Source organism: Camelus dromedarius, chromosome Y, assembly GCF_036321535.1.
Source record: "Camelus dromedarius isolate mCamDro1 chromosome Y, mCamDro1.pat, whole genome shotgun sequence".
Taxonomy (NCBI): Eukaryota; Metazoa; Chordata; class Mammalia; order Artiodactyla; family Camelidae; genus Camelus; species Camelus dromedarius.
The window spans coordinates 15,974,813-16,001,526 of NC_087473.1; the positions used below are offsets into that span (position 1 = coordinate 15,974,813).

Here is a 26,714-nt window from a genome sequence, read left to right on the forward strand (position 1 = left end):
ATCACACGATAGAAATCTTTAATCAATCATTATATAACCTAAAGAGTAATTTCTATTTTTCAGCCACACTGTGGATTTTCAAATAGTAAAGTGACTATAGCTTTATTTTTTTAGAAATATTTCTTTATTAATGCATTTAAACACAACATCAATAAACACATGCTGTTTACTGTATGTTAACATGAATAAAATATTTTTTATAAACTAGGTATATTTTCCAATACAAAAAAATTGAGAAGAGTGGCATTGTTTCCATAATACAAATCTGGATTTTCTTTTTTTTTTTTTCAATTGAGTTATAGTCAGTTTACAGTGTTGTGCCAATACAGTCATACATGAATACTCTTGTTCATTCATTTTCATATTGACTATAGCTTTAAATATGTAAATACATATTACGCAGGTCATGGTCACCCTTTCAACAATAAATATATAATGAGTTAGCTGGAGTCTCTCTTGGACAATTTAGTATTCCAAGCTAATTCAGTTTTTGTATGAAAAGGTACAGCTGATGTCATTTGTTGGGATTTTACACACCAACAATATGCATTATGTTTGTTTTGCAGTGCCTGCCCTCTCCTTGTCAGTAAAATATAATCAACTTGCTATTAAAAATAGATGCACACGGAGCTAGAATCAACTCCACACGCAGGACGGTGAAATACTTTGCGTAAAGAGCTTTCTGTTATGCAAGTGTTAGACTGATCTATCCCATTTGCTCATAGGCAGTAATTCACTGGTTGACATCCATATTATTTTAACAGTGCCATGTAAGAATTGGCTATTACCAGGAAGATGGAAGTAGCAACAGTGTAGCTTTAATGTACATTTCAAAATACCAGTGACTTGCAAGATGTTTACGTGCATTAGGGGGACCGGATAGAAGATGTTTCATCTGCTGCTTTTGTGTCTGTTCCATCAATACTGATGGAGAATTTAGCCTGTGCCGGAGTCTGGGCTAGACGGTTAAGTTGTGAGTGACATACAGGCTAGGTCCCTGACTTCATAGAATATTTGCGCTACTGGGTAGGAGAGCAGAAGATAGTCACAAGTAAAGAGCAAACAAACAAGGTTTAAGAAATGCAGACCGTATCACCTGACAAAAAGTAACAGAATGTCGTGCTGTAGTGTAACAGCGACTCTGCACCGGCACCACGGGCACCCCCACTGGCACCGTCCTAGGGGTCAGAGAAGGGCGCTGTTTCCTCAGGATGTGTTGTTGCCGTTTGCTGGACAGTCACTGTGTCTTCGTCCTTACCTCCACTGTGTGTGTGGTGCATCACGCCTGCCCAGCCACGCGCACCTGCCAGCGCGTACACACTGCTGAGACCGGCATTGCAGTTCTTCTGCTGTGTCTGCTGGCTGTGGTCCGTCTCCTTTGGATGCTGTTCCTCTTGGTTAGCCTGATGAGCTTTTGGCACAGATGATGCAGATTCATGAGCAATAATAAAAACAGCCTTGTTGTTGTCGTGGGGTGGTGTGGAATGCTCTGAGTGCCGTACCAGAGAAACAGGCACCCCATCCACACGTCTCTCCTGTTCTAGCACAACTCCACCCTGTGTGCTTGCTTTATTTTATCCAAACAGACTTTCCTTTTGAAAATAGGCCTCTACTTACCTGTACAATATTTCTCAATACTGGAAAAAGAAACAGAAGACCGTAAAAGGGACCACCTCATACTTCATACCTTAATTTAACAGTTGATGATTAGCATATTTGCTCTGACATTTAAAAAACACACACGGATACTACATTTTACAGCTAAAGTTCCTTTCTTCTTATTCCCTCCCCCTCCCCTTTGCCAAAGGTAAGAGTTATACTGGAATTGGCCTGTTACAAATGCACATCCATCATACATGCAAACACACATGCATACGTAACAGATGAGAGTATTTTTGGGTGCCTTACAAATTGTACACAAAGTCCTCACTCAGTGGGTGTCCTTTCAGACTCATTGTTCCCACTCAACTTTACATGTTCAAGACTGATCCTTGCCATACCTGTAGGTCAGCCTCGATCACTCAACTCGTCTGTCACTGCAGCAGAATTTGTTTCTGTCAATGGACATTTCAGTCATTTCAAGTTTTTCACAATTACAAAGAATGTTGGTACGGTGACTCTGAGACACGTTTCCTTGTACAGTTTCTGTAAAACTCAAGGGTATCTCTGCCCACGTGGAACTGCTGGGTCATCCCAGGTCACATGGCTTCAACTCGAGGAGATTCTGCAAACTCCTCTCCAAAGCAGAGGCCCCTGTTTCACACACATAACATGGAGCGAGGACTCCTATCACTCATTTTTATCTACTTAGTTTCCTCAGGTTTCTTAATTTTTTCTAACCTTTTTTCAGTTTACATTTCTGATTACTATACAAGTGGGCATTTTTAAACAATAGTAACTTAAAAACAAAAACCTTAAATACTGGAATTAGTAACGAGTTTTTCCTAGTCACTTGTGAGTCAGGTCCCCAACCTGATGTCCCACCAGCCACCACGTACTTTTGGTGGTACTTCCTGTAAATAAGGACATCTCCACACAAGCACAATACAATAATCAGTATCAGGGAATGAACATTGGTTGAGTCCTCGGACTCCATTTAAGGTTCCTCAAGTGTCCCAGGAATATCTTTTATGCCAAAAGAAGCCAGGTAAGAATCACCTGTTCCATGCTGTATTGCTATCTCTTCAGTTTCCCTCAGTTCTGGATCCTTTTTTCAGCCTTTGACTTCATGGCACCGGATGTCTGCAAGACGATGGGTGTGCTACTGTATGAGTTTATTCTTTTTACTGAAGCATAGTCGGTTTACAATGTTGTGTCAACTTCTGGTGTACAGCATAATAGTTCAGTCATACACATACATACATATTTGTTTTTGTATTCTTTTTCATTATGGGTTACTACAAGATATGGAATGTAGTTGCCTGTTGTATGAGTTTCCTAGAGCTGCAGTAACAAGTACCTCAAACCAGGTGGCTTAACACAGCACAGAATTAGCCTCTCACAGTTCAGTAGACTAGAAGTCCAAAAACGATGCTGTTGACAAGGCTGGTTCTCTCTGGAGGCTTTGAGGAGAAGTCTCCTCCAGGCCTCTCCTAACTCCCTGTGGTTGTGGCTGCCGACCATCCTCGGCATATCTTGGCTTGTGGCAGCATCACTTCAGTATCTGCCTCTGTCTCCATGTGAGCCTCTTCCCTGTGTGTTTCTGTGTCCCCTTAGGTTCCTCTAAGGGCACCAGTCATTGGATTTAGGGCTCAGCCTAAGTTTAGGATGATCTGGTCTTGAAATTCTTTACAAATTATCTGTGCAAAGCCCTATTTCCAAATAAGGTCAGAATCTAAGGTGCTGGGTAGACGTGACTTATAGAGGCATACTGTTCAACCCACTACAGTCATTATGTATAGGGGCTCCCTCATTTGGGGTTTATCTCATTTGTCCTTATGACTGGCAGGAAAACTACAGGTGTAGTTTCCTTCTTCCTTCTCGTTGCATCTTACCAGACGAGAGGCAGCTTAACCTTGGTTAAAATTGATGTCTGTGAGGCTTTTTCCTTTTGAAGTTACTCTATTCCCCTTTATAATTAATAACTATCTGGTGGAGAAGTGATTTCAAAATCATATAAATCCCGCCACCTTCAACAAGATTTTAATTTGGTTATATCTGTATGAACTCATAGTTTCCTCTTTTATTTAATGAATTATCATCTGCTATGATCATCACATATTTTGGTGCTCAGGTTGTGCTGTTTGGTCAGTGGAAGACTATTTTGGCTGTTCCTGTGTCCTTTGGACAGATCCTCATCATTCTTTGAGCAATTCCTTACTTTCTGGAACAATATTCTGCAGGCTTATCTCGTACCTCCTCTGCCCTAGCTCTGGAGTCAGCTATTTCTCCAAAGGCTGTAATTCCTTACAGTAGAAAATGGTATTTATATTTATGGTCTGTATACATGAAACTTATCATCCAAATAACAGTGTTATTGGTGTGATGGGTCTCCCAGGTCCTCTTAGGGAACAGAGCCTAAAAATGTGGATGTATATGTACGTGTGCATACAAATATCAACATTTACATCTGGGTATATTTATCTCTCAGCTATCGATCTGTTTCTCATCTGTTATCCATCCATCTACCTACCTATCTGCCTATCTACATTCCCTTGGACCCATCCATCCATCCCTTATCCCTATCTACCTACCTACTTACATCCCCTTGGATCGATCAGTCTGTCTATCCATCCATCCATCTATCCACCCACCCAACCCCCACCTCATCCACCCATCCATCAGTCATCTATCTAATATATATATATATGCTCTCCTTGCTTGCCTTCTTGGTTGTGGTATGTTGTCTGTCTGTTATTGTTCAATAACTAGCTTCTGATAGTTCAGCACTAACATTCTAAATTAAGGCACCATGCAGATTGCCAGAAAGATAAAAAAATTTGTCTCCTGCATTAATTGGGTAACGTTCAGTATACATGCTAGATTAATCAAATAGTGACACTCAATTAAAAATAGGTTTCCATAAAAAATCATTCAGAAAAATCGTTCCCAGTCAAATGACAGGCCTACGCCTAGTAATAAGGTGTGAAAGACATTGCATTAAATCAGGAACACGTATGCCTGACATCTTTGCTACAATGCCAGTGGTTGTGGAAGGTCTAGAAATTACAGAAGCAAAGATAAGTAAAAGCTGAAGAAAGTGGAAACAGTGGGAAAACCTTTGTCATTTGTAAGTTGCGTCTAGCACTGTGCCCATGACCTGACACCCCAGATGCTTAATAGTTGGGGAACAAATGATTCTATGCCTAAAAATCTGAGATAGTCAACTGAAAAAGTACTATGAGAATTTAAAGAAGTCATTTAAAATTCTATACTAATTTATGAAAATTTATAATACTTTTATACCAGTAGAATTTTAAAAGTGGAACAATACATTCACCACAGCAAGAGATGCATCACATCTTAATGTGTAAGGCACATCTGAAAACCATACAGTCTTCCCTAGTTACGTGGTAATGACATATAATCTGGGATGGGGAGGTGACATTCTGTGCGGTGTCCAGTCTCCTTATAGTAAACCATGCATTTTACAAACTTCAGTCACACCCTTGATATTTTTGTTTTGAAAATGTGACAAACAGATGGTAAAGTTCATCTGGCAGGATAAATACTCAGTGACAGCCAAGGACGGATAGGTAATTTCTCAGTGTCATCTGTGCATTTTTCTAAGGAAGCATTAGAGACGTTTCTTATTTAAGGGAACTCAAATAAAGGGACCATGTTTAGGACAGTTAATTGTCACAGGTTTTTGCACATGCTGGAACCTCAATTCAAATTACCTTCAGCCAAGGAGAGGTAAAAGAAAGAGGATGGAGTCTCTGGAACGTTCTGTGTACAGTCCAGAGTCTACGTGGCGCACACAGCTGCCCAGGTAAGTCCCCGGGTACCCACTGTCTTCAGTACAGGTTCTGCCCAGGTGGTGACAAAGGTGGCTGGTCTCTGAGCAAAACTCAAATTTTACTATATTGGCAGCCACAGGGCGTAGGGAGGACATTTTTCTAATAGACTTGATAGAGGAGTCTGAGAGGAAATTCTGATTGGGTGTGATTGGGCCACGTGCCGTCTCGGACGTCCTGGGTGTGGGTGGGGGTGGGGGGTGGGTATTTTTGGTGCTTCAGCCTCAGAGGCCACGTTAGCCTGTTTGCCTCTTTGGCCCGAGGCTCAAATGATACGGAAAGAGGTAAATACGGAAGTACCTTTATTCCTGCCTTTTGTTAAAGAATAAAAGTGATGTTTGTGCAGTGATGCTATTAAAAGAATCTATTCCCCTCTGGGAAGCTGCAGTTGTACAATTTCATCACATGGGTGGTCAGCTGTGTTGAATTCAGCAGAGGAGGGAGGCCAGCTAGACTAAGCATGGAAAAGTTCCTGGCTGCGACATCATAGAGACGGACTGTCTGTGAGCGCTGACTCTGTGGAGGGATGGGCTCAGCCAACAGCATTGAGTTGAAGAGTGAAAACACGAGAAAACCTGTCGACAAGGTTCCAGTCTTCGTTGTCAAACGATAGCTTGCAAAAAAAAAAAACTAGTACATTTTTGAGCGACGGTGCTTTATTTAGGTCCTTGCATTTCAAGTGAACCAACACTGGGGCATCACTTGGGAACTTGTTGGAAGTGCAGAATCTCAGGCTTCATCCCCAACCTCATGGACAGAGTCTGCATTATAACAGCGTTCCCAAGTGATGCCTTGAGTCTTGAGCAATGCTGCTTGGATGGTGGATTCCATGGTGACGGGACTACATTGTTCTAGGAGGGCTGTAAGTGGCAGATGATACACACAACATTGCTGTATTTTATAGACAGATTTCCTTCCAAGGTGTTTGATATTAAAGAGGTGGAGAGAGAACAGTAAACTTGAAAATTTATGTGGATGCATATTTTTGGCTGGGGACAGCGTAGAGATGGGGAAAAAAGTATTTGGCATCTTTGTCAGCAAATGAGGAAGGTCCAGTGGATGCAGGAGAGGAGGAGAACGCTCAAAGTGTCCACTTACTGAGCAAGTTTCTCGTGACACCGGAGAGGCTGGCATAAGTGCGAGACTAAAGTGTTCTTTTAGGAAGAGAGACGTGGGCTAGAACAAAGAAACGTATTTGTCAGGTAGAGGAGAGAAAGTGAACAGGGCGTTGCCTTTCATTCCAGAATAAGAGACAAAGCATCTAAGTTTAGAACATTCATGTAACAAAAACTGGGTCTGCCAGGCTCCCCGCGATCATTTACCGTGACTATTCATGAAACCAGTAACTGGCTTTTGTAGCTTTCTAGCACAACTGAAGAGCCGACACCTGCAAACAGGGAGGGGGCTCTGACGGTGGCACAGGCAAGTGGAAGGTTGTGGCATGAAGGATGCTAGGAGGCTAAGCGTCAGAGTGGCGCCTGATGTGGTGGGGTGGAGGCATGGACTGGGAGAAGTGAGACCTGAGTCTGGGAGAGAAACATGGAAATATGACAAGCACGAGGTAGTTCCTTTCTGACGCGGACTTCCATAAGACACGCTGTACGTAGCGCTGTACTGTCGGCCACTTTCTGAACTCATTAGAGAAAACTGCTTTACCTTTGACATTAATAGAAAATGAATATCCAAATTCCATTACCATTTGAGGAAAAAGTCTATTAATAGGGGATAGGATGGTTCTGCAGTAACTGATTTCAGTGATTGGTAACGACGCTATTTGCCTTTCTACCGTCAGTGGTAGAATCATTTACTTAGCAGTTTACTTTATAATTTATAGAGTTTAAGACTTTATAAAATAGTTCATGTGTTACATTTTTATTATACCGAAATTTTGCAAAAATCTTGTTTTCCAATTCTGTTAAACTAGTTGTAATGTTTAACGATGTTTCCCAGTGAATTCACCCCTCTGTTATTCCGCTGTGGTAATGCTGTGCTTCCTTTCCTCTTCTGCTTTTTTTAAAATTTTGTTTTTAATTTTTTTTGGGGGGGGGTGTTAAGGAGGTAATTAGGTTTATTTATTTATAGAGGAGGCACTGGGGATTGAACCCAGGACCTTGTACATGCTAAGCATGTGCTCCACCACTGAGCTGTAACCTCTCCCTTGTCTTCTGCTAAAATGTTATGCTTCCCCAGTTTTTCTCAGAATCAGCCTAGAACTTCCCCTTGTACATACACTGTGGGGGAAATAAAAGGCATCCCGTGGAAATTCCATCCCCTTCTCATAATCAGTGATCACATCTTCCTGTCCTCCCACCCTGGAGACAATGTCTCTCCCCCTCCCATAGCCCAGTTTGTGCATTTACTCTGTAAGACTACCTCGTGTCTTATCACCTCTTATCTGTCCAGGGAGCTCTTTCCATCATTTATCTCCTCTCTGCTTCATCACCACCCTCTCCCTTCTTCTTTGGTACTTTCCATCACCAACAGGCTTCAGCATCTCCCATGTTACAACTGAAAAGCTCTCCAGGGCTCCACTCTCCTTTGAGACACCACTGTCTCTCTGCTTACTCAGAGCCCAACTTACCTTGACTCTCTCTGTAAACCCTCTCCTGTCCCAGCGTGGCCCATGCCTTTGTCACACTGCCCCCTCTCAGCAGAAGGGCGAAAGTAGACACAGGGGCATGTGTCATTGCTCACATTGCTTGATGTCCCGGCCGCATGACACATTCTGTCCCCAGACGGGCACGCTCTCCTATCTGTTTCCTCCTACGCGCCCGGCCCTTAGTGTTCTGTGTCAGCCTCTCCCTTCAACACAGCCTCTTCACGTTGGTGCATTTCAGGTCATCTTGTGAGCCCTGACCCATTCCTGCTCCTTCTTCTCAGGAAGTGCACGGATCTACAAATGCACTCTCTGGGCTGATGACGCCCAGGATCAAGCTCGGGTCCAGGCTTCCCATCATATGACCGCGCCCCCCACCCCCCAGACCCATTTATCTGACTGCGTTTGGAATGCCTCAACTTGCCGCTCTCTGAGGCACCATCAGACTTGACTTATCTTTGTCACCACCCTCACGCTGAGACCCTCAACTGTGTTGTTCTTTCCCAAAGGGCCCCACCTCCCGTCCAGATGTGGGACTAAGCACCTGTATTTATCCTTTGGCTTTTTTATTTAACATTTTTAAAGTTGAATTATAGTCATTTTACAATGTTGTGTCAAATTCCAGTGTAGAGCACAATTTTTCAGTTACACATGAACTTACATATATTGTCCGTGGGCTACCACAAGATCTTGTATATATTTCCCTGTGCCATACAGTATAATCTTGTTTATCTATTCTGCATATACCTGTCAGTATCTACAAATTTTGAAATCCCAGTCTGTCCCTTCCCACCCTCCGCCCCCTTGGCAACCACAGGTTTGTATTCTATGTCTATGAGTCTGTTTCTGTTCTGCATTTATTTTTTTTTTTTAATTCCACATATGACCGATCTTATATGGTATTTTTCCTTCTCTTTCTGGCTTACTTCACTTAGAATGACATTCTCCAGGAACATCCATGTTGCTGAAAATGGCATTATGTTGTCGGTTTTTATGGCTGAATAGTATTCCATTGTAAAAAATATACCACATCTTCTTTATCCAGTCATCCGTTGATGGACATTTAGGCTGTTTCTATGTCTTGGCTATTGTAAACAGTGCTGCTGTGAACATTGGGGTGCAGGTGTCTTTTTGAAGTAGGGTTCCTTCTGGATGTATGCCCAGGAGTGGGATTGCTGGGTCATATGGTAAGTCTATTCCTAGTCTTTTGAGGAATCTCCATAGTGTTTTCCACAGTGGCTGCACCAAACTGCATTCCCACCAGCAGTGTAGGAGGGTTCCCTTTTCTCCACAGCCTCTCCAGCATTTGTCATTTGTGGACTTTTGAATGATGGCCATTCTAACTGGTGTGAGGTGATACCTCATCATAGTTTTCATTTGCATTTCTCTGATAATTAGTGATATTGAGCATTTTTTTCATGTGCCTATTGATCATTTGTATTTCTTCCTTGGAGAATTGCTTGTTTAGGTCTTCTGCCCATTTTTGGATTGGGTTGTTTGTTTTTTTCTTACTATATCATATGAACTGCTTATATATTCTGGAGATCAAGCTTTTCTTGGTTTCATCATTTACAAAAACTTTCTTCCATTCCATAGGTTGTCATTTTGTTTTACTTATTGTTTTCTTTGCTGTGCAGAAGCTTGTAAGTTTAATTAGGTCCCATTTGTTTATTCTTGCTTTTATTTCTACTGCTTGGGTAGACTGCCCTAGGAGAAGATTTTTGAGATGTATGTGTGATAATGTTTTGCCTGTATTTTCTTCTAGGAGGTTTACTGTATCTTGTCTTATCTTGTCTTTGATCCATTTTGAGTTTATTTTTGTGTATGGTGTAAGGGAGTGTTCTAGCTTCATTGATTTACATGCTGCTGTCCAGTTTTCCCTGCAGAAGAGGCTGTCTTTATTCCATCGTATATTCTTGCCTCCTTTGTCGAAGATTAGTTGACCAAAAGTTTGTGGGTTCATTTCTGGGCTCTCTATTCTGTTCCATTGGTCCATATGTCTGTTTTCATACCAATACCATGCTGTCTTGATGACTGTAGCTGTATAGTATTGTCTGAAGTCTGGGAGAGTTATTCCTCCAGCCTCTTTCTTTTTCTTCAGTAATGCTTTGGCAATTCTAGGTCTTTTGTGGTTCCATGTAAATTTTATTATGATTTGTTTTAGTTGTGTGAAATATGTCCTGGGTAATTTGATAGGGATTGCATTAAGTCTATAGATTGCTTGGGGCAGTAGGAGCATTTTAACAATATTGATTCTTCCAATCCAGGAGCATGGGATATCTTTCCGTTTTTTTAAGTCTTCTTTAATTTCCTTCATCGGTGGTTTATAGTTTTCTGTGTGTAAGTCTTTCACATCCTTGGTTAGATTTATTCCTAGGTATTTTATTACTTTGGGTGCTATTCTAAAGGGGATTGTTTTACTTTCTTTTTCTGTTGATTCATCTTTAGTGAAAAGAAATGCAACTGGTTTTTGAACATTAATCTTGTAACCTGCTACCCGGCTGAATTCTTCGATTAGTTCTAGTAGTTTTTGTGTGGCCCTTTAGGATTTTCTATATATAGTATCATGTCATCTGCATATAGTCAGATCAAAACCAAGAGAAATGAAAATGGAATGAGGTGGATTTTTAAAAATAATAATAAAAATATTTTAAAAGAAAAATTTAAAAGCGATCAAAACTGGAGACAGAATTGTTTAAAAAGTAAAAATTAAGAAGGTGATAGAAAATAGAACGATAAAAAAGATGAAATAAAAAGACTGAATTTTAAAAGAAGGGAGGAAAGAAAAGGTTTGAGAACAGTGTATCATCAATAATAGAAGACCAAGTTGAAGCAGAATAGCAATCAGGTTGAGATGTCTTTTAAAAACCTTTAAAAAAGGAGAAAGGAACAACAAAAAATTTGAAACCTGTGTGTAATCAATGAGATCAAAACCAAGAGAAATAAAAATGAAATGAGGTGGGTTTTTAAAAATAATAAAAAAAATTTTAAAAGAAAAATTTTAAAGGGATTAAAATCGGAAACATACAATTGTTTAAAAAGCAAAAGTTAAAAAAGGTAACAGAAAATAGAACAGATTAAAAAAAATGTGGGGAGAATATGTTCTCGTGGAGACTGTGCTGTTAATGATTTTATTGAGAGGTCTGTCTTTGCCCGGTTTCGTGAACTCAGCTTGCTGTTTCCAGAAGCCCTCCGTTGGCGCTCTCGTCTGTGCTGCTCCCAGTGCCTGTTGGCAAGCAGAGCGCGCCCCCTCCCAGCACCGCGGTCAGGGGCTGCGTTCCTGCCAGGAAGGCAGGTGGCCCCCCCGCCCTCTTCCGGCACCGGTCGCTCTGCTGCTCTGTGCAGCTGCCCGCTCCACTCCTCCGGGTCCGCAATTGTAGGCGGGCTCGGGGAAGACAGCGGAACAGCCGCACCCCTGCTCCATGCCAAAACTCAGCTCCTTGTTTGTCTTGGTGGTGTGAGTTTGCTGAGGTCCCAGGGCGGAAGGATCCTATCTGCCTCGGGCTGCAGACAAGTCTCCGTCTGGCCTTTGAGGCTGCTGAGCCCTTAGGTAGAATTAAGGTTTCGGCCTCGCCCCTGCCTGGGTGCTCAGCGCAGCAAGATATGGTGGCTGTGCCTGAGCCCCGCCTCTCTTCGCCCAAAAACCTTCCGAGGATTTTCAGAGATGGGGGTGTGGCACCCTTCCCCCGAGGGCACATCAGCCGTGTTGTTTTATGGGGGGCCCAAGTTGTTCTGCTCTGTATCCTTTCCCAGCCACAGCGCACAGCACCTTGCATCCGCCCCAGTCCTCTGCGCAGCTCGCGTAGCCTGTCCCGGTCCCCTCCTGCTGCTTTGCCTCTAGGGCTCGGAGTTGCAGAGACCTTGTATGCCCATTTACCTTAGTTCTGTTGATCAAGGGCTGCTCCATACAGATCCGAGGTGGCCCCACCTCTGTCCCGCTGAACTCCCCGTTGGAGAGGGGTAGATTCAGTGAACGAGCGCTAGTCTTCCTTTGCCGCTCCCTCCCCGCAGGACCCGCCCCACAGTTTTGCTTTTTCTTCTTTCTTTTTTCCTTTTCTCCTACCAGATTCATGGTGTCTTTGTCTTTTGAAGAGGTTGATGTTCTGTTGGAGCTCCGCAGGTGCTCTGGCTGGCTGGGTGGGTCAGTGGATGTGAGTTTTGGTGTATTTGTGGGAGAGGGTGAGCTACGAGCATCCTTCTACTCCGACCATCTTGGCCCCAAGCTATCCTTTGGCTTTTGACTTTTTCATCTTTTAACTGCTGAACGATACCACCTACTTTCCGTTCAGTGGTAAGCATCTCTATTAAAGATCAGTTCTGTTAATAACTAACACATATTTCCATGGAGCGATCTTGTTTGTTTCCTGCTAATTTAAATATTTCTACATCACATATTCTTAGTGATAATATACTCCATAGTTACAGGACCTTTATCATATTCCAGAGGACACTGTGTCCTTAAGTTTCTCTCTCCTTAACAAACATGTACTTCTGGAGTCTAATTTCAGTCTTACCCATCTCTACTAGCTATAAACAATGTGAGATCTTGATGCATGTGTCATTTTTAATGTTGATAGATTCCTTAATATCCAAAGCACTTATGTGCATGAAGAACACCACTGTTTGTACTTTGATATCTAATTTACTTATATAGCATTCTTCTAAAGATCCATATTTTATTTATATAACCAATAAAGCAAAAGCTTATTCATTAAACAGATTTCCATAGGCCTTAAAACATTGATTGCACACCTAATGAATTTCTTTCTAATTATTTAATTCAAACCAGTCTGATACATTTGATTTTCTTAAATGCTTTAATTAAGCACTATTAAACAGCAGAGAATACACACATAGTATTAAATTTGTTGAAAACTGGATTGGTTCACTTAGGCTAATCACATCAAAAGTGCTAATAAATTTAATGGGTTTTTTTCTTGTCTATATTCTTACTCTCTTACTCATTTTTAGGGTTCTCTTGTTTTCATCAGCTTTACCCCCTGTACCCATCCATGTCCAGTGATTTGATAATCCTACACACCCTAAAGATGGAGAGCATTCCTGCTGCCCACGGTTGAAGGATTTGGTTTTATCCATCAGTTTATTACTGGGCTAGGTCATGAGAAGTCTTGGCGCCTTCCAAGGTGACTGTCCTTGAGCTGATGACTCAACAGGAGAGGGGTCCTGCTTTCATAGTTAACTGCTGTCCTTTATGGAAGGAACTGTCCAAACCACTGCCTCCGACAGTTGGTCACTTTTATTTTTCAGTAACTCTAGCTTTTGTCCCAAGGGTCAGTTGGTCTGGAATCTCATCTTCTCAGTACAGTTCATCACACGCCTCCCTGAGTACCACGTCCTTGCACTGACTGGAAGGAGCCACCTCTGCCCCTGCTGGGCCTGAAGGGGACTGCTTTCCTGTGGAAGTGCAGTCCGCGGGGCTCTCAGAGACAACTTTTGCTGTTGCTCGCCCACCGCGGAGCGCTCGGGGTTGATTTCTGACTGACCACCGTGAGGTGGGGATTATCGATCTCCACATTCCGTCCCTCACGCACATGCTGAACGCGGGCCACGCACCGTTTACCGTGAAGTCGTGGCCGTGCTGCCCCCACGCGTTTCTTCAGGTTTGTGCGGTTGTGGTAAAAAGTAAAATTGTGAAGTTACTTTTGATTGCCATCTGCCTTGCTTGGGAAATGGTATCTGAATACCCTCCCAGGCCATCACTGGCTGCGACTTTAGAACCAGATTGGTCCCTTGGCAATAAAAACAGGTGTTTGACATGCCATAAATACAGTTAGGCAGATGGAACGTTTAGAATAAAGAAAAATGCCCCTCACCGACTCATTTTAGTTCCCATCATCTTGTTCTTCCTGAATAACCAACGACTGTCAGTAGAAGGTTGTTTATGGGAGAACAGGCATGAAAAAGGGAAAGAAACAAACTTTTATTTATGGCTTATGAAAATGTAGAAAATGGATAAAAATAGAAGGATAGAAAGCGGGAATTATGCAAGGTACTGAATTCTTGTACATAGTTATCAACACGTCAGTTACCCTTAGCTTTGTACTCACTAGTGTCTTGATTGCGATGGCATCTAAATGACGTGTCTTCATACCTTTGATGAACACACTTATTTAAAGCTCTCTTCGCTTTCTGCAGGATTTTCTGGATTTTATCACCTTTCATGACACCAGATAATCTGCAACAATATTTACAAAAATATTATGTTTCAGAATTTTGTAGTAAGAAAATGTCACTTATTTTTACATTTCTCTTCTACATGCAAAGCATTTCCAAACTGTTATTATTTGGGCTGATGCATTTTCCCCTTGGGGTTATTTTGAAGAAAGAGAGGTTTCTGAGCCTGACAACGTGTGACATGTTAGTTTCAGGTGGTTTACTTCCTCTGCACAAGTCAGAATACTTATTAAAAAAAAAAAAAAAAGATACAGGAAAATCTCTGAGGCTGTCAAGCTACAAATATTCCATGAGCACCTGCCTCCTACTACATGCAGTCTGTGTGTTTTTAGAAACTTCAAACGTGGCAGCCGATCTTCCTTAAAAATTACGTGGTGTTTTCATTCAAAATGGTATAGGCACATTGGAAAAAAAATCTGTACATACATTAAAAAACAAAGGAAAAGTGTCGTCACAGCATCTCCCATGAGGTGAGGAATACTCATTATCTGTTTGGTGCTTGTTTCTTTCCGTGTATATACACAGACGCAAAAGTACCTCTTGTTATTTAGTACAACAATAGATTTGGTTCATACTTTGTACAGAATAGATATTCCTCTGTAACTTTTATTTTATCCCATTCATAGCATATCAAAGCAATCATGTTTTGAATTAACTTACTCTTTTAAGTTGCCCTTGTCTGAACACATGAACACTCAGCAGATCGCTGCCTGTTCGGGGTCCCTTAGCTTCTTTGTGATCTCTGTGCATCTCTTTGTCCACAGCAGGTATTTCTGTAGGAGAAACCAGTACAGGTTGAAGTGCCAGCTCAACGGGGAAACCAGATTAAAACTCCCCAAGGTTCTAGGCAACCTGCCCTTCAAAAAAGGTGGTAACAAGACACACTCTCAGCAGTTGGACAACATGGTTCTCGCCACCTTCACTAAGAACAGACAGTGTCAGTCTTTTCAGACTTGGGTGATGAGGTAGGCAGAGAGAAACCAAGAGGAAGTGCACCTTGTTTTAATACAGAGAACACATTAATCTTCAGGTGGGTTGGTTTTATCATGCGAAGGATCCATTTTGTCCAGATTCAGAAACTCAGGCCCTAAGCTCTGTGTTCTATTTTAATTCTGTATGAATGTGTTTCTTTGCTTCTTAGTGGTGGGGGGGGGGGTGGCTGTGTGACATTCCTTTTGGTATTTCCATCTAGAAGAAAACCTCTGCCCCATGACTGGAAAGGGGCGGGTGTTGGGAAAAGACTCGCACGACCTCACCTTCATTCTCATCGGTCCGAGAGGGAAGTTCTCTCACCGGCGATCTCCAGTTGGAGGGCATCTGGCGTGGCCTGTGTGCAGACTCTTGTTCCTTCTCGCTCAGAAGCTTACTCTGCCTTCAAGCAGACTTTCTCTCAGCACCTCTTCCACATGCAGGCACAGGAGGCCCGCCTCCTTCTGCTTCTCTTCTTTGCACAAAAGATGTCACGAAGATTGATTTTTTTCACAGGTCCAGCTTTGGCATCGATGTTTGGAACTTGCTCAGTTGACTCTAGTTTTTCCAACGACGGACTTTAAAGTTTAAATGAGGGTGGGGGTCATTGGGAGGTGGGAAGATTCTTCAAGTCTAATTTATCTTCAGATACGTAAGACACCCTACAGTTTGCAGATGCAGACTTGACTGAGATATTCACATGCCTTTTGTCTGAGCTGGTCATTACGAGAGCAGAGGCAGAGTCTAATATCCTCAGTCCTCAAAATACTTGAGCCACATAGTTGCTGTGCTTCTCCGCGATTAATCTTTTTTTAGGAGATTTTACTGTGCTGATTTCCTCTGCTCACACCCAAAGGGTGTCTAACTAGAGGGAGGTTTCTACATTAATTCAGATCGTGTATCTGTGACCGACAAGTCTTCAGCATGGTGCGATACTTGAATTAATATTTCTAACTTGGAGATCGTAAAGAATACTTTTTCTGGACTTAAAAAAATTGTATTATTCCTCATGGTTCTTGGGTTGTCAGGGCTCAGCTGGGTTTCCTTTCTTTTAATTGAAGTATATTTGACTTACAATGTTGTGCTGGCTTCAGGTGTACAGAAAATTGATTCAGATTCTTAAGATTCTTTTCAATCAGAGGTATGACAAGATATTGGCTATAGTTCTCTGTGCAACACAGCAGGTCCTTGTCATTTATCTATTTTATATCTAGGTGTGTATATGTTAATCCCCAAATGCTAATTTACCCCCTCAACCCTTTCCCCTTTGGTAACCTTAAGTTTATTTCCAACGTCTGTGAGTCTATTTCTATTTTGTAAATAAGTTCATTTGTATCATTTTTTAGATGCCACGTATACGTATTCTTATCTATGACTGATTTATGTTAACACTTAGTGTGACAATCTCTAGGTCCATACATGTTGTTACAAATGGCATTATTTCATTCTTTTTTATGTTTGTAGACACACACACATATACACACCACCTCTTCTCTATCCAGTCATCTGTTGATGAACATTTAAGTTGCTTCCATGTCTTGGCTACTGTAAATAGTGCCGCTATGAACACTGGGGTGCATGTGTCTTTTCAAATTAGAGTTTTCTCTGGATACATGCCCAGGAGTGGGATTGCTGGATCGTATGGTAAGTCTGTTTTTCTCTTTTTAAGGAACCTCCATACTGTTTCCCATAGTGGCTGCACCAACTTTACATTCCCACCAACCGTGTAGGAGGGCTCCCTTTTCTCCACACCTTCTCCAGCATTTATTATTTGTAGAGTTTTTACTGACGGCCATTCTGACTGGTGTGGAGTGATACCTCATTGTGCTTCTGATTTGCATTTCCCCCTTAATTAGTGATGCTGAGCATCTTCTCCTATTCCTGTTGGCCATCTGTGGGTCTTGTTTGGAGAAATGTCTATTTAGGTCTTCTGCCCATTTTTTAATTGGGGTTTTGTTTTGTTTTGATATTGACCTGTAAGAGCTGTTCATATGTTTTGGAAATTAATCCCTTTTGGTCACATTATTTGCAAATATTTTCTCCCAGTCTATAGGTTGTCTTTTTGTTCTGTTTATAGTTTCCTTTGCTGTGCAAAAGCTTTTTGCTGTGCATAATAAGTTCAATTAGGTCTCGTTTGTTTATTTTTGCTTTTATTTGCGTAACTTTAGGAGACTGATCTAAAAAAATATTGCTGCGACTTATGTCAAAGAGTGTTCTGCCTATGATCTCCTCTAGGAGTTTTATAGTATCTGCTCTTACATTTAGGTCTTTAATCCATTTTGAGTTTATTTTTATATATGATGCTAGAGACTGTGTTCTCATTTTATTCACTTACATGCATGCAGCTGTCCAGTTTTTCCAGCACCAACTATTAAAGAAACTGTTTTCTCCATTGTATATTCCTGCCTTCTTTGTCACAGATTGACCGTAAGTGTGTGGCTTTATTTCTGGACTTTTTATCCTGTTCCATTGATCTATGTGTCTGCTTTTTTGTCAGTACCATGCTGTTTTGATGACTTTATCTTTGTAATGTAGCGTGAAGTCAGGGAGAGTGATTCCTCCAGCTCCATTCTTCTTTCGCAAGAGTGTTTTGGTTATTTGGAGTCTTCTGTGTATCCATACAAATTTTAAAATATATTGTTCCAGTTCTGTGAAGACTGCCATAGGTAATATGATAAGTGATTACACTGACTCTGTATGTTGCCTTGGTTAGTATGGTCATTTTAAGAGTATTCTTCCAATCCAAGAACACAGTATTCTTTCCATTTGTGTGTCCTCTTTCAATTTTTTATACTTTTCAGAGCACAGGTCTCTTGCCACCTTAGGTAGGTTTACTCCTAGGTATTTTATTCTTTTTGATGTGATGGTAAATGGGATTGTTTCCTTAATTTCTCTTTCTGCTAGTTCATTGTTAGTGTAGAGAAATGGAATAGGGTTGTGTGTTACCTTTGTATTCTGCACCTTTACCAGGTTCGCTGATGAGCTCCAGTCGTTGTCTGGTGGCGTCTTTAGGGTTTTCCACGTATAGCGTTACGTCGTCATCTGCAGTGACAGGTTTAGGTCTTCTTTTCCCATTTGGATTCCTTTTCTTCCCTGACTGCTGTGGTTAGGACTTCCACAACTCTGTTAAACAACAGTGGAGACAGTGGGCATCCTGGTCTTGCTCCTGGTCTCAGAGGGAGTGCTTTCAGCTTTTCGCTGCTGGGAGTGATGCCAGCTGTGGCTTTGTTACATGTGGCCTCTGTTGTGTTGAGGTATGTTCCCTCTGTGCCCACTTTCTGGACAGTTTTTATCATAAATGGATGTTGAATTTTATCAAAAGCCTTTTCTCCATCTATTCTGGTGATCATATGGTTTTTATTCTTCAGTTTGTTAATGTATATCAGATTGATTTGCAGATATTGAAAAATCTTTGATCACAAAGTATGATCCTTTTTAATGTACTGTGGGGTTCAATTCGCTAGTATTTTGTTGAGGAATGCTGTGTTTTGCCCTTTTAGTATACGTGTGTGATAGCTTTGTCTGCTTTTGGTATCAGTGTGATGCTAGCCTGACTTTAAGAACTGAGTTTGTTAAGCATTATCTGCTAGTCCCCACCACTGTCCCAGAAGACTCGTGTGGATGCTTACAATGTACAACCAACCAAGTGCAGACTCTCCTTTACCAATTCAGCCTGCAGTTCTGACTTGGAGGATAGTTCTGCCCATGCTAATTTTGTGCTGAAATACATTCTCAGTCCTTATTTGCGTCTGGGCGTTCTCCTTCATAACAGGTGTGGGAAGGCAGTTCTAAAACCTGGATTTGCTCTCCCTCAGCATCTGACACCTTGCACAAGGTCCGTTCTGAAAGCCCACTTCTATTTCGGCTTGTCTTACCCCTTACGCCCCTCCTTCCGATTTGTAAGCACCTGGCCTGCTTGCCTGTTAATTAGGTTAATGCCCAATTAACCCTGGTAAGAGTGACACCCAACTGCCTTAAAATTCTCCTCATTGATTAATTCATATGTGCTAGAGTGGGTTTCTAAAAAGGGAAACTTTGAAATTAAGGAAGGACTAACACGCACTGGCTGGGGAAGAAGTAGGGAAGACTACGAACCGGAGAAGACATCTCCAGGCAGGAGGAACAGGATGTAAGGGGTATCTGGAAGGAGGTCACGCTAATGTGTCATGTTTCTCTGAAGCATCTTCTACGTGCAGGGTGGTGACCAGGGGAGATAAGACTAGGGCGTGTCCTGGAAACCAACCTGTCCCGGCCTGGCCGGCCTCAGGAGTGTGTGATGCCTCCCTGGGCAGTGGAGAGACGCTGATTCCAGAGCGTGGAGGGAGGGGGGCGTCAATGTGACATTTCAGGAAGGTAAATCTGAAATCATGGAGCGGGAATGAGAAAAGAGGTGAGGAAGCAGTTTTAGAGATGAGCGAGTGTGTGACAGGGTTAGACACTCTGAAGTCGAGTCACAGTGGAGAACAGAGAGAAATCACTGAACGGCTTTTCTCGTAAGGCCACTTTGGTCATTCAAACCAACCCACTCTGAACAAAAAGAATGTTTAAAAAGCCTGGACAAAGTTACTTTTAAAGACTTCTTCAGAGCATCAAAGAGCTGCAAAGACCCTGTGGAACTGCGAGACCAGTCATTTTGGGGAAAAGCCTAAACCCAGAGAAATCAGGTGAGTATTGGGCCCTTCTAGCTGCTTTGGCCCAGACATGAGTGGCTGATACCACAAATGTGGGTTTGCATCTGAGTGTAGCCCTTGCCCTGCCCTGGGGACAGGGTGACCAAGATCTCATAAGAGATGCTTCCATCTCTTTAAAGTGGGGCCTCCTATCGGTGAAAATCAGAACTAAACCAGCCTAGTTCCACTGAAACCACAGCATGCAGAGGCGGCTTTGCTTTGGGCTAGAGCAGAGGAAGGGCATGATTAACAAGAACAACAAAAATACGCCCTTGGGAAACGGGTCTAGACAGGATGGATTTGCTTTTGTACATGGTTGGCATCCGCTTTGAAACTAACCCAGCTGGGAGTTCTGCGAGGAAGGTTAGGTTTGAGGACTCAACAGGGATGTGCTGCCTTGGAGGGATAGAACTATGGGAGTGAGGAGGAGGAGGAGAGGACCAGACGGAAAGATGCTGTAGGGCGTGCAGAGATGGAGGACCAGGAGACGGGGCGTATCAGCTTCTCCCGGAGACAGGTTCATGTGCACGGGATGTGAAGTGTCCTCAGGAGAAACCATTAAGGGACAGCGGGAAACCGGTTGGGGAGGCAGCCAGGTCGCTCCTGGTGGGAGCTGTCAGAAGCCGGCAGCTGCTGGGCCAGAGGCACAGAGCCGGGGCTCAAGGATCCTGCAGATCAGGGGCACCATCGACATAACAAAAGAGGAGGAAAGTCCCTTAGGCTTGTGTGATCCCAGTGTGCAGGGAAGTGAGCGGTAGCCAGCTCCTCAGAGAGGCCAAGCAGAGACTGAAGAGGTCCAAGAGGACTGGAACTCATCTGTGACCCCAGGGAGCCGTTTCAGGAAAGCCCTGGGAGGAGGAAGCGGGATTTAAGGGAGGAAAAATGAAAGGGTGAGAACTGAACACACAGAGCAAGAGGAAAGTCCCTGCTGGGCTGTTCAGCAATGAAGTACGGCGGCAGGAAGTCCCGTGTTGAGGGGGTACTCGCAGGAGAAGTGCTCTCCACAGAGTGCATCTGAATACGGTCACAGCCCCAAACGACTGCTAACAACTCACGTTTGTAGAAAGCCCCCATCGCGCTCCGACTGGAAATAAGTCTTACTAAACGGCGTTCCGTAAGTGCGTCACGTTTCGTCTGCTCTGGGAACAGAGCCCTGGCAGCTCGCAGGTGAGGCATGCTTCAGTTCCAGGGAATCCTGTCTGGAAAACTCCGGGGAGGGCTCTTCAGGCGCGCAACACTGTGGAATCCAGAAAACAATTACAGGAAATGACTTTGCACACACTTTGGTTTTGCAGCTGGGTAATCTGCACTTTTAACTCGAGCATGAAGTCCATGAACGAACTAAGACTTTCATACAAGCTGTGCTCTTTCCTGCCATCATAGTCTTTCCTCCCTCTGTCTCTCCCTCCTCCCACACAACAGGAACAGCTTACCCTTCGGTCCCCCAACAGCAGCAGACATTGCATGTGTCTTGACCCCACAGTGAGACGGAAGGGAGAGGGCCCAGAGCACGCCTACTGGGCACTTGGTGGAGTCCAGGGAAAACAAGCATCTACCCCAACTAGACCCAGGAGAACGCACCACTGTGAGGTCCACAGAGATCTGCCAGACCCCTGCTCCAAGGCCCCTCCGGCGCCCAGGTGCTGCCCTTCACAGGTAACAAAGAGCATTCCCTTGGTGACACATAGCTGCCTGAGGTGAGCTGACCGCCCTGGTAACGACCGAGAGCGCAATGCCGGGAGGCCTTGCCCCCAGCACCGGGCGCAGCCCCGGCAGCGTCCTGTCGCCCCACTCCCTCACGACCCCTCCCTTCCCCACCGTCTCAACGTCAGCCGCTCAGACACTTGTGCACAAGCGCAGCCCGCCCTCGGGGCTCCCGCAGGCACCCCTCCGTGTGGCCTGCTGTCGTCTCTGGCAGCGCCACCTAATAAACCCCTTCGTACTTTCATCCTTTGTCTTGGTAAGTTCTTTACGGCCCGCGCACCAGCCTGCTGGCCCCCACGACGGCTCTCCCCAGCCCCTCACGGCCCCGAGCCCCCAGTCTGCCGTCAGGGGTAAGCCGCAGCACCCCAGAAGGCCGAATTCCTACCCGGCTCTCCGGCGCCGCGGCTTTCTCCGCTGCCGGAACCCCCAACCACAGCTGCCTGCCGCCTGTGGCTTCTGCTAGCTGTCTGCTCTTTCCGGCCCTGACGCCACGGTCTCGTGCAGAAACACACTGGATTTCAGGTGCCACTGGGATGTTTGCTTCTGGCCCCAGACTTCAGCACTCTGGTCCCCCCACGCCCTGTGTACCGGCTTCAGTGACTGGAGCGCCCTGGCCGCCTGCCCCGCAGCTGCTCTCGTCACTCCACGTCCTCTCGGAGCCCGGAGCCGGCTCACCATCGATTTCCTCCTGCAAGTGAGAACACGTCACTTCACTCCCGAGCACATCCCACCGAAAAGCAAGCAGAGCCCAACAAGCACTTTAAATATGTGCACTGCTGTTTCCTTTTCAACCGACAATCTGTCTTGATTCTGTAGCGTTTTCCCCAGTTTATAAATTGCCAAGCAATCAGAATATCTCATAGGCTTCTCACGTATTTCTCTTGCACACAGTGGTTACTTGTTGAATTTTTAATCCAGTTAGGAGAGAGACGACCGGACAAAAAAAGTGAAAAGTTTCTATTTTTTGTAACATGCACTACTTCAAGGTCAAGAAAATTCCGTATAATACAAAGCTTAATAACTCACGTAGGTTGAAACACATAATCGATGAAATCACATCATCTTTTACCCACTCAAATAAAGCATGAGCGGATTTATTTTGATGATATTTCTATTCATTGATCCAACAACTATTTTTTAAAGCTGATAAGCTCTGAGTACGCTAAGCAGGTTGGACTGGGTCCCTGTTCTCAGGGAACTTCTATTTTCTGGGAAGTGAGTTTAGGAAGATTTCCAAGGATTTAGAAACAAAAAGAGAAAGAAAAGAAAATGAAAAGAAATCTCCCCAAGAGCAGAATTATAAGAAACAGTGTCATCTCTCCAACACCACACTGACAGAAGACACTGTCACTGCTTTGGAATTCTGATAGTGTCCTCTTTTTTTATTTTGCGGGGGGAGGTAATTAGGTTTATTTATTTATTTTTAGAGGAGGGGCTGGGGATTGAACCCAGGATCTCGTGCACGCTAAGCACGCGCTCTACCACTGAGCTGTACCCTCCCCCCCAATAGTGTCTTTAAATTAAAAATTACATTTTTTCCCCTCAAAAGGAGCATATCTTTAAGATTTTTTTTCTTCCTTACCTTATATAATGATCCACTGTCCTTCCAAGAAATGCCTCCTTGAGGAAGGGGTGTGACTGTCAAAACCTCACAGTAGTGACCACCCTCATCGTGAGACTGACCAACGCCAAAGCACTCGCTTCCAGGAATGCTTCTGTGACTCTGCACGTGTGACTTCTGAAAGCGGGAGAAAGTCTTGGAAGGTTCCAGGCGCCCTGCTGCGTCGGCATCTTGAACCTAGTATAACTGGACTCTCCGTGAGCCGCAGGCGCGTTTGTCTCGTCCGATGAGCACATTAGCAGCGCAGGCACAGCAAGAGATGCGTTGCTTTCATTTTTGACGGTACTGCCACACACAAGTTCTGCAGTCACTGCTCGCTGCGAAATAGAGGTAAATATACTGAATCTCCAGGACAGCGCCTGCAGCTGAACTGTATTCAGTTTTATTAAAATGACAGTAAAATTGTGATGTTTACCCAGCGCTCCTGACAGCACTTCTGTCACTCAGAGGGTCTCCTGCAAGGCCCCCCCGGCCCCCGGCACTTCTCTGCCCTCCGCCCCTCTCCCCAGGCTCGCAGTCACCACCACCTGCCTCAGGCTCCACATTCACTTCATCTCTGTCTTCCAAAGCTGCCTCTCCTCTTTTGATTTTTTTTTTCTTCTTTTAATGGACAAGAGTCTGAAACTAGTGCTATGTCTCAAAAAAGCAACTAATTACAGAACTGCATATTTGTGACGTTTTATGTTTCCCTGTCTCCTTTTTATATCTTTAATTACATTTAAGAGTTTCAGGAATCCATTACGTACCGTAATCAAACATCATCTTGCCTGGTGCGTTTACTCCTCTTTTAAATCTGGATTTCTCAAATGACTGCTATTTTTATCTGTTTAACTCTGTCCTCTATAGCTCTCCTGGACAAACAGATAGGGTTCAGTGGTTTGTCTGCAAACCCCTGCAAACCGTCCAGTGACGTGAGTTGCCTAGTTAACCATATTTATTCTCTGACAGAAAATAAAAGAAAAGACAGAAGCAAGAGCCTGGACTTTACAGACAGACAAACTCAAATTCTAATCCTCTCTTAGCTTCTGCTTCACTCTAAGCCATCTCCTGAACAAAAATGTATTCATCTTGAGAGGGAGGGTCTAACTCAGCGGTAGAGCGCATGCCTAGCATGCACAAGGTCCTGGGTTCAATCCCCAGCATCTCCATCCAATAAACAGATGAATAAACCTAATTACCCCTCCTCCTAAAAAGATTAATTAAAACAATAAATTTTTTTTTAACAATTTAAAAAAAAAAAAACCCCAAACCTAAATGCATTCATCTATCAGATGAACATAGGACTTACTCTGAAGCTGTTATGAGAATGAAAAACATGAGAGAAGTTGGCAGCGCAACAAACTGGTTCCCTGTCCTGTAAAACAATGTTTGCAGGTTCTTCTTCAAAGCAGGGACACCAACCCAGGCCGACATGGCTTCCTTTTTTCCTGTCATCCTAAAATATGGATCAGTGCCTCTGTAGATTTTTCAATTAAAAATGCCATTAGGACCCTTGGGGACCAAAATGCCAATCAACTGTTTCTCTACAGCACACAGACCTCACTCCTGAAGTCACCTTCACATAAGGACAGAAGAACTGAACTGAAAAATAGGTTTCAAATTCCTCTAAGTATAAGATGATTTGTAACAGAAGGCGGTGTTGAGTTTGCAGAACTCTGACGTCTTTGTTTTTTAAAAGATGTATGCCTAGACAAGAGGTAGGAGGGCCTGTCACAGAGAGGCTCGCTACAAACTTACACAAGAAGGAAACATCTTCATCTGTTACTTCAGGAGGGAAACAGAACTGTCTGTGAACTAGTTAAACTCACTCCATAGAAACGTAAGGAACATTTCAAGGAGAAAAGGGAGGGTCATCTCTTCTTAGGTGAAAACCTTATTGCTAAGTCAGAGAAACAAAAAAGCACATTTTCCCTCTTAAAAATTTCTTACGCTTCACCAGTGGAGATTCCACAGTCTCTGTGAATCTCCTTCCATGACATCTCGGTGGGTGCGAGCAAGGAATATGGAGGAAGATGTCCCTGGATACCTCCATGACTTTGGCTTTGCTGTGGCCTCGGGCAGGTGTACGGACCTGCGTTATATCCGACACCAGGTGCTGAAACAGAGGCAAAACCAGGGCTCACGTGTGCTCAAGAGAAGACGGTTTACAAGCTCAGCATCATTGCTACCAATCACGTCTTTTCCTATAATGGGATGGAATGAATCAATAGAGTTGTTGTCATTTGTCAAGATTTCAGATCTAAATAATGATATTCCATAACATTGTCAAGACAGTATGGTAACAGGAAATAAATGTGGAGCTTTACAATATTTTAAAATTATGTAAATAGTTTTGACAGGAACTAATGTTTTGAAACAAGAAGCCTGGAGATACACAAGCACACCAAGAACAGGGGGCTTTACCAAGCCCTCCATAAAATAATGAAAGTATTGATTAAATGAGAGAATTCAATGATGCCTAAAGGAAGTCATTATCAGGGAGTGTCTCTGCTAAATTCAGACATGTGCTTCATTTCATTACTACTACAAACTAAAGGAAAATAATAAAATAGGAAGCAACATAATTAAGCTCTTACTGTATTTCCATCTAACCCTGGCATGGATATGCGACAACAAACGATGAGCAAAACTCAAACGATCCTACCTTTTAAAAAATGGACACTCCGAGTTCAGCATGATGAGCTGGAAAGCCAAGTCCCAGGAGAGCTGCGTGCACAGCGGGTGACCCCTTCCCATCACCGGACCATCTTCACCATCACTCTGTTGCTGTGAGGACAGACGTTTACCAACACAGAAGGTCTACTGGCTGTTAGGCAAAGTATTTAAATTGTAAGCAAGTGAATTTACAGAAGCAACCATCTGACTCCGTTTATTTCACAAATTTGAAACAGAAGTCTATAAAGTTTATGTGATTGATGTTTAAGGGATAAAATTTAGAATTTACTCCTAAAATCTCATGAATCTGTTTCAAAACTGCTTTTGTCCATGTGTATGTAATTTTGACCTTTATTTCCAATAAAATGGTTGTGAAACGGAATCTATGTGCCTTTTGCACACATCCTAGACTTGAGAACACTAAACTCACATGCATTTATTTTTAAACCTCTAAGAGTGTAAATATTAACATTTACCAATATACTAAGTGAAATATATAAATGTGATAAAACAAGACATGTCATGGTACAATGAGCTCTAAGATTGAATTATATTCAGTACAGTGTGAACCACGATTTTATCAGACACTTGAAAGCATTTTGAATAAAAATTAAGCATCAGTATTCTTAAGCAAGAAATGTGTATACCAATGTTTTTTTTTTACTGATTAGTTCTCTTTTTTGTTTTTTAATTTGAGCTGGACTCTGCCATTCATTTCCTTTCAAAATTAGTGCACGTGGAGTGGTACTGCATTTAGTGTTTTGGTTGATGTTTTACTTATTTTAATCACCCTAGGAAAGGTTATTCATAGCATTTCCTCTCTTTTTTCATTTTTCTCTATTTGTAAT

The 26,714-nt window shown here is 43.1% G+C and overlaps 1 protein-coding gene and 2 long non-coding RNA genes across 13 annotated transcripts in view; 1 reads left to right on the plus strand and 2 right to left on the minus strand.

Annotated features, from left to right (window-relative positions):
• LOC135320316 (patatin-like phospholipase domain-containing protein 4) overlaps nucleotides 1-26,714 on the plus strand; it is a 90,578-nt gene that overhangs the window by 26,639 nt on the left and 37,225 nt on the right. The window contains exons 7-8 of one of the 7 annotated variants that reach the window (XM_064483414.1): nucleotides 21,309-21,542; nucleotides 22,113-26,248. The exons of 5 other annotated variants lie outside the window; for them this stretch is intronic. In XM_064483414.1, coding sequence (XP_064339484.1) covers nucleotides 21,309-21,542; nucleotides 22,113-22,190 — 312 coding nt within the window. In that variant the 3' untranslated portion in view covers nucleotides 22,191-26,248. Of the gene's footprint in view, nucleotides 1-21,308; nucleotides 21,543-22,112; nucleotides 26,249-26,714 lie in introns of those variants that run through there. One more of the 7 variants, XM_064483420.1, reaches the window with a different exon arrangement.
• On the minus strand, nucleotides 166-25,251 carry LOC116150840 (uncharacterized). 5 transcript variants are annotated; one of them, XR_010379545.1, is made up of 7 exons: nucleotides 24,500-24,606; nucleotides 23,173-23,528; nucleotides 21,976-22,278; nucleotides 20,942-21,123; nucleotides 14,908-15,020; nucleotides 14,121-14,248; nucleotides 166-2,742 (listed from the first exon to the last, which is right to left on the minus strand). It is a non-coding gene; the product is annotated as an uncharacterized LOC116150840 (long non-coding RNA). The 5 variants fall into 5 exon arrangements; XR_004134643.2 differs by lacking the exons at nucleotides 166-2,742; nucleotides 24,500-24,606 and adding an exon at nucleotides 25,141-25,251 and having other exon boundaries at nucleotides 13,975-14,248; XR_010379547.1 differs by lacking the exon at nucleotides 166-2,742 and having other exon boundaries at nucleotides 13,975-14,248; nucleotides 22,179-22,278.
• Nucleotides 25,873-26,714, minus strand: part of LOC135320318 (uncharacterized) — a 239,023-nt gene continuing 238,181 nt past the window's right edge. The window contains exon 7 of the long non-coding RNA XR_010379548.1: nucleotides 25,873-25,977. This is a non-coding gene — a long non-coding RNA (uncharacterized LOC135320318). The remainder of the gene's footprint in view (nucleotides 25,978-26,714) is intronic.